Source organism: Pteropus medius, unplaced genomic scaffold, assembly GCF_902729225.1.
Source record: "Pteropus medius unplaced genomic scaffold, Ma_sr-lr_union100, whole genome shotgun sequence".
Taxonomy (NCBI): Eukaryota; Metazoa; Chordata; class Mammalia; order Chiroptera; family Pteropodidae; genus Pteropus; species Pteropus medius.
Genome location: NW_024349125.1, coordinates 1221249 through 1232439, shown reverse-complemented (window position 1 = coordinate 1232439; position 11191 = coordinate 1221249). Strand labels below are relative to the sequence as shown.

Here is an 11191-nt window from a genome sequence, read left to right as displayed (position 1 = left end):
GTAGCTTGAATTCCAGGCCCTTAAGGGGCCCACACATGAATTTACTCACTGATGGACTCACTCGCACTGAGCTCCAGCACTGAGGCAGCAGCTCAAAAGATTCCAGGGACATACAGGGAGGAACTGAATTGTCTGGCTTCAGAGTGGAGGCTGGAGGAGGCGCTTTCTCTCAGACAGAAGTACTGGCAAAAGCCATTGTTCCTTTGTTAAGCCCTCCCCACACTGAGCCTGCACAGGCAGGCAGGCACCATATTTGAGTCTCTATCAATCTGGCTAACACCATTTGCCCTGCCTGGTGATTCCCTGAGACCCTGCCCAACCCAAATTGTGGGCCCACACAAACCTTTTCCAGTGGCTCTTCCATACAAATGGCCTGTCTTGGCTCATGTTATGGACTTTCCTAAAATCTCTTGAAGGTTCACTGACCTCAAACAAGAAGCATTTGGTCTTGGCATGCCCTGTACCTCTTGCTAAACAGCCCTAAGCCTGGTACTAGCAGCAAACATCCTCAGTTCATAGCTTTGCCTCTTGCAGGCACCTCCAAGTTCAATACAACTGGCAATTATCTGCAGATCACTTTGTAGCTCATTACAAGTGGCCCCAGGCAAGGCGTAGGCAGCTGTTGACCCTGGCCAGCACCAGAGCCCCTCCCAAGGGACCCCAGACCCAACACATGTGGTGGCCAGCTTCAGACCACACGAGAACACTACCCAACCACCTCCGCCAACAATGTACCCAAAGGGCAGAATTGGCAGGCACCAGAGCTTCACTAAAGTGAGTCCTGCTCTGTAGGATCAGCCCCTGCATAAGAGCTCCTCCACTGTAGTGATGACCAGTCTTCATAATCAGCCTGAGTGTCAATCCCTCTGAATGGTATACCAACAGTGATCAAGGCTCAACTAACAGTAAAGCACACAAGGCACACAACCCACAAGAAGGACAGATATGGAGCACCCAGGTCATGAGACAGGGGAAACTGTGCCACTAAGCCCCATAAAATACCTACTACATATTGCCACTCAATAAGACCAGGAGACATAGCAGCTCTGCCTAATACTTAGAAAAAAACACAGGGAAGAAGCCAAAATGAGGAGACAAAGAAATATGTCTTAAATGAAAGATCAGAACAAAGCTCCAGAAAAAGAACTAAACAAAATGGAGAGAAGCAATCTACCAGATGCAGACTTCAAAACAGTAGTTATAAGAATGTTCAATGATTTCAGTGAGAACTTCAACGAAGAGATAGGAAACAAAAATGGACAGAAAAACCATAAAAAAGAACCAGTCAGAAAGGAAGAATACAATAACTGAAATAAAGAATACATTAGAAGAAATCAACAGTAGATAATATGAAAGAAAAAAGAATCCAAAAAAATGAGGATAGTTTAAGGGAATGCTGGGACAACATGAAGCATACCAACATTCATATGATAGGGTACCAGAAGGGGAAGAGAGAAAGCAAGGGATTGAGAACCTATTTGAAGAAATAATGATAGAAAACTTCCCTAACCCAGTGAAGGAAATATACATACAAGTCCAAAAAATGCAGAAAGTCCCAAACAAGATGAACTCAAATAGGCCCACACCAAGACACATCATAATTAAAATGTCAAAGATCAAATAGAGAGAATCTGAAAAGCAGCAAGACAAAAACAGATAGTTACCTACAAGGGAACTTCTATAAGACTGTCAGCTGATTTTTTAACAGAAACTTTTCAGGCCAGAAGAAATTGGCAGGAAATATTCAAAGTGATGAAAAGCAAGAATCTGCAACCAAGACTACTCTATTTAGCAAAGCTGTCATTTAGAATTGAAAGATAAAGAGCTTCCAACACAAGAAAAAGCTAAAGGAGGTCATCACCACCAAACTAGTATTACAAGAAATGTTAAAGGGACTTCTTTGGAAAAAAAGAAGGAAAAAAAAAGATAAATATATGAATAATAAAATGGCAATAACTACATATCTATGAACAATTACTTTAAATGTAAATGGATTAAATGCTTCAATCAAAAGACGTAAGGGGGCTGAATGGATAAGAAAACAAGACAGTTACATATGTTGCCTACAAGAGACTTGCTTCAGATCAAAAAACATACACAGACTGAAAGTAAAGGTATGAAAAAAGATATTTCATGAAAATGGAAACAAACAAATAGTCCGGGGGAGCAATACTTATATCAGACAAAACAGGCTTTAAAACAAAGACTATAACAAGAGATAAAAGACTCAGTAATCTCACTTCTGAGTATTTATTCAAAGAAACCCATTTCCATATAAGTTTTATAATCCCCTTATTAATTTGGACAAAATGAAAGGTATTCTGGGATTTTGATTTGGATTGCATTGACTCTATAGATCAATTAGGGGATAACTGGACAGGAAGAAAAGAAATTTTTAAGTAAGAGTATGGGAATAGTCCAGGGACTACAGAGTTGGAGTCCTGATGGTTGCAAGAAAAAAACTTATCACCTGGGTTAAAGGAGCCTTCAGGAAATAGGACTCTGGGGATTGTAGTACAGTAAATTATTAAGGAAAGATAATGACTCAAAGGATCATGGTCCAGAAGGAGCTGACCCATAAGGAAAATAAAAATAAGAAGAGTCGTGAAAAATTTGATTGTCTTTCTGCCCAGTTCCTCTATTTCCAAGCCGCACTGTTCCTTGCATTACACTTGTCTTGTATTCTCCATTCTTTTTGCTTTAATCATCTCTTTTCTCTCTTTTTTATAATTACATAATTTTTCAAATATGTGTGTATTACATGCTATTGAGTCAGCATAGACTCCTGGTTTCCCTATTAATAAGTGACATCCATAATGTCCTGTCCTTAACAGCCCTGCTCAGCTCCTGTAGACTCATGCCCATGGCTTCTTTGAAGGAGTCAATCCATTTCATATTTAGTCTTCTTCCTTTCCTGCTGCCTTCTATTTTTCCCTGGGATTATTGTCTTTTCCAAAAAACCTTACCTTCCCACAATGTACCTGAAGTAGGGCAGATTCAGTTTTATCATTTTTGCCTCCTGCAATGTTTCATGCCTAATTTGTTGTAAGACCCACGTGTTCAGTTTCCAAATATACCACTTTCTCAATGTGCCTACTTTTTCACAATCCTGGTGATTTGTATACGCTATTTGTTACATTCATCTATTTGTTCACTCATTCATTCAATAAATACTTCCTGTTCCTACCATGTGCCCGGCCCTGAGCTAGGTGTTGGAGGTATTTCCGCCTAGAACCTTACCTCCAAATGCCCTCTTCTCAACCTGAACTTTCACTTAGTTGAATTACTCTGACTTTGTCTGTGGGCTCATTCAAGGTCACACTGTGTGCTAGATAAGCTTTAAGCCCCAGCTCAAATCACAATCTCTAATATGATTTTCTGTTTCCTCTAGCCAGAGTTAATTGTTTCTGCCACACTCTATAATGGTACTTCAATAATGTTTTGCTTGTTCATTTGTGTATTCATTCATTATTTCATCAGATATTTTTGAGAGCTTGCTATATGCCTGATACTGTGTTATGAGCTGGAGAAACCGTGGTGTGATGTAAGTGCCAACAGATGTTTGTGCCTAATGCAATGGAAACTCTAAGGTGGAACAGCTAATAGTGTGTTGTAATTGTTTCCTTTGGTCCCTATGTTGTTCACAGACCTGAAACTACCTGAAGGCATGGATTAAATCTTCTTGTTATTCCCAGAACTTAGCACAGCCTCTGGCACATGGAAGATGCTTATTAAAGATTTGTTGTGTCTTTGAAACCCACCATTATGTTATTTGAATAATTGGGGACCAACATGCATTTTATCATCATACAGCCACCAAATTAATTCTCTCTCCGGGCCCGCACATTTTGGTTTGTGCCTTTTTTCAAAGTTGAATTAAAACGAAAGCTCATCTGCAACTCAGCTACATTTCAGACACTTGGGCCTGGTCTGGCTGGCAACATACGAAACTGATTTAAGATTTCCAGGTAGGTAGATTGTGAAGGGTGGCTCAGGAATGTTGGGTGCTTAGAGGGAGATGAAGGAGGAAAATAAATTGTTGGAAGATGTGATGAAGGCCAAATACAAGGCTGGTCTCCTTCACTATTTTTTCTAGAGCCAGTTAGTCCTGGTAAAAGCTCAACAAGTCAACTTTAGCCTGGGATCTGAAATAAAATGAAGTATCCTAGATGAACTAAAGACTAAAAGCAGAAAATAATTGAATGACATTTAAAAATATGTCCCCCTACTCAATGTAAAGTATTGCAGTTGCTGACCCGTGGATCTGTATAGTTGACAGCTCCAGATTTTTGTTGCTGATAGATGTAGTCAAAGATGATGCAATAATTTGCAGATTTTATACCTAACAATGAAAATATGACCCCTCTCCCTTTTTAAAATAGAAAATAAGATATGCTGAGGAAAGATGCATGAATTAGTTTTGGAGTGTCACCAGATTTTGTGGTTTAAAATCTATGTTCAGCTATCCTGGTGGTCAGTGAGGTTCTTCTCTAGGCAGATTAATTTGTTCTAGAAAATGAGATGATGAGATAACAGTAAGCACAGAAATGTTCCACTGTTTGGAAGACTTGCATTCGAATGTGGTTATTAAGCTAATTTGCTTATTTTAATCCCATCTTTGTGTTGACCTGTGTCTCAAAATGATGATGTATTCTGGAACCTCATACCTACCTAAGGAAGAGTTCAGGTAGAGCAGATTAGACTCCATTGATGTTACTGTCACTTTGCTAAAAACAAATGGAATTCTTCTATAATAAATACAGTATTATAGAAATCTCTGTGTCACAGAGTGCCAATAAAAGCATTGATCTATTTACTTTTTCTCATTAGATTTGTGGAAAAAATAATTTCATCAATAAAATAATTATATTGATTATAATTCAGAAGTTACCTCCAAATTTTCTAATCCTGTATCAGCAAGTTAATTTATTTTACTAAAATGTATTGCAACAGAGTTTCATTCAAGTTAATTGGCTTTCTGATTACCCCTGTTCTTAGATAATTCTTTTGGCGGGGTTTAGGCACCCTTGGAAATGCCAGTTAAAAGATAATACATTTAGAACTTCTTTTTTTCCTCCTCCATGGAAAAATTTGTCTCCCCATCTGGGAGAAATATTTTCTCTAATTCCAATGCCCTTGCTCTCCTTCTTTGTCCATCTGGAGAACATCCACTTACTTTGCAAGAATCAGGCCAAAGGTCATATCAACCATGAAAACATTCCTAATTCTCCACTTAACACTAGAATTGCATTCCTCTGTGCACATTTCTGTCTTCCATTACTGTGTGTGCGTGCAAATATTTTAAAAATTAAATTAAGTTTTTAATTTTGTGATAATTGTAGATTCACCTATAGCTCTAAGAAACAACACAGGGAGAGCTGTACACTGTTTATCCAGTTTACCCAAAGGTAACATATTTCAAAACCATGTACAATATCACAACCAGGATGTTGACACTGATACAGTCAAGATACAGAACAGTTCCATCACCACAAGGATCTCTCTTGTTGCCCTTTTATAGCTACGCCTACCTCCCCCCATCCTGCATCTTTGCCTGCTGGCAACCATTAACCTGTTTTTCACTTATATAATTTTTTTCACTTCAAGAATGTTATATAAAGGGAATAATACAGTATATGAACTTTGGAATTGGCTTTTTCACTCAGCATAATTCTCTGGCGATTCATCCAAGTTGCTGCATGTTCTACATATCAATAGTTCCTTTTTATTGCTGAGTAGTATTTCATGATATGGATGTAGCAAAGTTTGTTTAATCATTCACACATTGGCTATTACAAATAAAACTGCTATAAACAGTTATATACAGATTTTTGTGTAAATATAAGTTTTCATTTCTCTTATATTATATTTTAATTATACCCAAGGATATAATTGCTAGGTCATTTGGTAGTGGCATGCTCAGTTTTGTAAGAAACTGCCAACTTGTTTTCTAGAGTGGCTGTACAAGTTTACATTCCTCCCAGAAATGTATGAGCAATCCAGTTTCTTCACATCCTTACCAGCATTTGGAGTTCTCACTATTTTTATTTTGGCCATTTCAATAGGTGTGTAATGACATTTCATTGTAATTTTAATTATTTCCACTTTCCTGATGGCTAATGATGTTGAACATCTTTTCATGTGCTTATTTGCTATCCGTATATCATTATTGGCAAAATATCTGTGTCTTCTGTTCATTTTCTAATTAAATTTTTTAATGTTCAGTTTTGAGACTAGAAACTAGTCCTTTGTCAGATGTGATTTGCAAATATTTGCTTCCACAATGTAGCTTGTCTTTTTATGTTCTTCACATGGGATTTAACAGAACAAAAGTTTTTAATTTTGATGAGGTCCAAATAATGATTTTTTTTCCTGTTATGTACTGTGATTTTGATACCAAGTCTAAGAATTCTATACTTATTTCCAGATCTTAAAGACGTTTTATATATTTTTCCATAAGTTTTATAGATTTACATTTTACATTTAATTCCATGATCCATTTTTGGTTAATTTTAGTATCAATTATGAGGTTTAGGTCAATGTTTGATTGCTCCAGCACCGTTTGTTGAAAAAGTTATCCTTCCTCCACTGAATTGCTTTCGTACTTTTGTTTAAAAACCAGTTGAGAATATTTGTGTGGGTCTATTTTCAGGTTCTGTATTCTATTGCATTCATCTATGTGTTTACGCCTCTGCCAATATCACATGGTCTTACTGTAGCTGTTATAGTAAGCCTTAACTAGAGCGATTCCCTCCATTTAATTCTTCTTTCTCAAGATTGTTTCAGTTATTTTAGGGCATGTGCCTTTCCATATAATTTTTACAATAAACTTGGCTATGTCTATAAAAAATCTTGCAGAGATTTTGGTGGGAATTGCTTTAAACCTGTATATCAATTCAGTGAGAAATGACATCTTCATTATACCGAGTCTTCTAATTCATGAATACAGTATGTATTTCCATTTATTTAGGTCTTCTTTGAATTTTTTCATCATTTTGTAATTTTCAACATACAAATCTTGTGCATGTTTTGTTAAACATATATCTAAGTATTTCATTCTATTTAGAGCAATTATAAATAATACTGTGTTTTTAATATCATTTTTATATGTTCATTGTTAGTATATAGAAATGTGATTGATATTTATGTGTTACTCTTGCATGCTACAACCTTGCTGAACTACTGCTCAGTTATAGGAATTTAATTGTTTGCTTGTTTTAGGTATCTTGCAATTCGTACATGGATAATCATGTCAATCTACAAATAGGGACAGTTTATTTCTTCCTATCCAGTCTGTATATCTTTTATTTTATTTTCTTGTCTTATTGTAGTAGTAGTAGAATAGAATCACTGCCACCTGGTTCTGCAGGGTAGGAAATAGAAGATCAGCTGTGCTCTTGGTCCCATCAACACCATACCACATGGTACATAAATTGGAGCACCATCTGTTTCTCTGGGTCAAGAATGGGGTGGAAGATCAACCTTCTATTCAGTCTTGATGAAAGTGTGGGAGATATTGCCAAAAGGGTTTCTAGTTAGGTCACAATTTTTCTGGTTTTTTGACTAGAAAACAGGGCTTTTTTGAATTTTTTTTTTTCTGTCTATGCCTTTGGCAATTCTAGGTGAGAGGAAACCTGCTGCTGTGTCTGTCATTCCTTAAGTCTTAAGGTCCTGAGGCAGTTGGCCTTTTTCTTCATACCTTTTAGAAACTGTCTATGCTTTTGTATTGTGTTATATCCATGGATTATTAGTCATAAGGGGACAACCTGAGAGGAAAGGAGCTACCCTATTTCAGCAGAACTGAAAGTCCTGTTACTGACTTTGAACTCTTTGAAGATCATAGGTTCTGTCTGCTTCTTTTATGTAACATCAAGACTAGCTAGTATATTGTCTGTCACATAGTAGATGGTTTAATAATATTGGTTTAATACATAAGTAATTAATATTTGTTGAGGAAAATAACTTTGTGCTGGATTCTGAGAATATGTATGAGGCATGTTCTCTACCTTCAGAGAACAAACTACAAAACTATGAAAACTAAATGTGAAACTCTAAAAGTGGTTTAGTTTAGTGGTTTTTAGTACAAAATTTAGAATCCAATAGCCCTCGATATGAATCTGCCTTCCATTAATTTATTAGCTTTATGAATTTAGGAAAGTCACTTATCTTCTCTGAGTTTAGATATTTCTCATTTAAATAATAAGCGCACTTCCTCAATTATATAAATAATACCTACAAAAAAACCTATACTTAACATCACACTTAATGGTGAGAAACCTAAAGCTTTCTACTATGATCAGGGACTAGGCAAGAATGTCCCTTCTCACCACTTTTTTTCAACATTGGACTAGAAGTCCTAGCTAGTGCAATAAGACAAGAAAAGGAAATCAAAGGTATACTGATTGGAAATGAAGAAATAAAACTATCTTTGTTCACAGATGACATGATTGTTCATGTAGGGAAAAAAAAAACACACACACACAACAAAAAAACCATCCTGAAACTAATAAGTGATTATATCAAAGTTGAAGGACACAGTGGCAGTATATAAAAGAAAATCATTTCCTATACACCAGCAGTGAACAAGTATAATTTGAAATTATAAACACAATACCATTTATGTCTGCACTCCTGAAAAATAAAACATATAGGTATAAACCTTAAAAAATATACAACATCTATATGAGAAAACTAGAAAACCCTGTTGAAAGAAATCAAAGAACTAAATAAATGAAGAGATATTTCATGGATAAGAAGACTCAATATCATCTAGATGTTAGCTCTTACCAACTGGATCTATATATTCAGTGCAATTCTAATTAAAATTCCAGCAAATTATTTTGTGGAGATAAATAAAATGATTCTAAAGTTTATATGGGGAGGCAACAGACCCAGAAGAGCCAATACAACATTGAAGGAGAAGAACAAAGTTAGAGGACTTCAGGGCTCAACTATGAAGCTATGGGAGTCAAGACAGTGTGGTATTGGTGAAGAATAGACAAATATATCAATGCAGCAGAATAGAGAGCCCAGGAATTGACCCACATAAATATAGTCAACTGATCTTTGACAATGGAGAAAAGGTAATACAATGGAGAAAAGATAATCTTTTCAACAAATGGTGCTGAGGCATTTACACGAAACGGTGTAATGTCTCAGCAACAAATGGTGCTGAGACATTTACACGAAAAAAAAAATAATACTGTAGACACAGGCCTTAAATTCTTCGCAAAAACCAGCTCAAAATGGATCACAGATCTAAATTTAAAATGCAGAACTATGAAACTCCTAAAAGATAACATAAGTGAAAACCTTGACGACCCTGAGTTTAGTGATGACTTTTTAGGTACAAAACCAAAGGCACTATTCATGAAAGAAAGAATTGGTAAGCTGAACTTCATTAAAGTGAAAAGTTTCTGCTCTGTGGAAGAGACTGTCAAGAGAATGATACAATAAGCCACAGACTTAAGAGAAAATATTTGTAAAAGACATATCTCATAAAAGTCTGTTATCTAAAATATACTAGGAACTCTCAATGAAAAGAAAACAATCCAGTTTAAAAAATGAGACAAACTTTAATAGACACCTCACCAAATAAGACAAACAGATGGAAAATAAGCATGTGAAAAGATATTCCACATCATATGTCTTCAGGAAAACACAAATTAAAACAATAGCGAGATACCACTAGATACCTGGAATGGCCAAAATCCAGAACACTGACAGCAGCAAATGCTGGCAGGGATATGAACAATGGGAATGCTTGTTCACTGCTGATAGGAATGCTACATGTCACAGCTACTTTGGAAGACAGTTTAGCAGTTTCTTTTTCTTTCTTCTTCTTCTTCTTCTTCTTCTTCTTCTTCTTCTTCTTCTTCTTCTTCTTCTTCTTCTTCTTCTTCTTCTTCTTCTTCTTCTTCTTCTTCTTCGCTGTGTTATTTCTTATTGTATAAAGTAGGAACAGAGCATGTGCACCAGGGACAGTGCATTTAAAGCAATTAAAAGAAAGAAACAAGTTAGAGCCACTTAGATGTTCAAACAATGCTCAAGAAACCGTCTCTATTTATCTCCTGGGGCCTGTATACTGAGGTGACTCCACTGGGGTGAGGTCACCCACCTAAGGCGTAGGAACTCTGTGGGGGAGTGGGGAGAGGTTTAGTGAGAGGCAGTCAAGGTGGCCCAGCCTGTCACATGTACTCTATGCATTCCTGCAGCTGGCCTACCCAGAGGACAGTGTATATCTGGAAAGAGCAGAGTGCTTTCTTCCTCAGATGTGGCTGGTCATGGAAGTGACAGCTGGCCAAGTTGGGCTAGGACTTGGTACACGCATTTTGACCAAACCCCACATCCAAGAAGAAAATCATCTCAGCCACCACCTGCTTGTGGGCACGTACCACCCACACGGCGGGGCTGTGGAAGGCATCCTTGCTTGCCTTATTGTACTCAATTAGGGCGAAGTTTAGCACCTGCTGCATGCCCTCCTCATTCACATCCATGTCTTCCAGGTCACCCAGCAGACGAGGCTTGCCGAGGATCATGTGGGCTGCAGGGCTCACAGCCAGGGCCAGGCCAGAGAGGCCAGCAGGAGCAGCGGGGCACGGCAGGGACCCAGCCATGGTCTGCTCCAAGGGGTCGCTAGCTAGAGTGAGCTGAGAACAGATGTGGGGGGAAGGCACAATCTAGACGCTCCCGGTTTAGCGGTTTCTTACAAAATATACTTTTGCTATAAGATCCAGCAATTGTGCTCCTTGGTATTTACTCAAAGGACTGAAAACTTACGTCCATACAAAAAACTGCACACGGATGTTTATAAAAGCTTTATTCATAATTGCCAAAACTTGGAAGCAACCAAGATGTCCTTCAGTAGGTGAATGGATAAATAAACTAGTACATCCAGATAATGAGATGTTATTCATAGCTAAAAGACATGAGCTATCAAGACATGAGAAGATATGGAGGGACTGAAATGCATATTTCTAAGTGAAAAAAAGTCAATCTGAAAAAGCTACATACTGTATGACTCCAACTATATGGTATTCTGGAAGAGGCATATCTATAAAAACAGTAAAAAGATCTGTGGTTGACAGGGGTTGGGGAGAGAGAGGGATGAATAAGTGGAGCACAGAGGCTGTTTAGGTCAGTGAAAATGCTCTGTATGACACTGATGGTGGATACATTTGTATATCCCATA

The 11191-nt window shown here is 37.3% G+C and overlaps 1 protein-coding gene across 1 annotated transcript; it reads right to left on the bottom strand.

The window, feature by feature from the left end:
• Positions 1-10310: 10310 nt before the first annotated feature.
• LOC120616918 (cystatin-C-like) lies at positions 10311-10616 on the bottom strand. Its single transcript, XM_039880482.1, has one exon. The coding sequence runs from the start codon at positions 10614-10616 to the stop codon at positions 10311-10313; it is 306 nt and encodes a 101-aa protein (XP_039736416.1).
• Between the last annotated feature and the right edge of the window lie 575 nt (positions 10617-11191).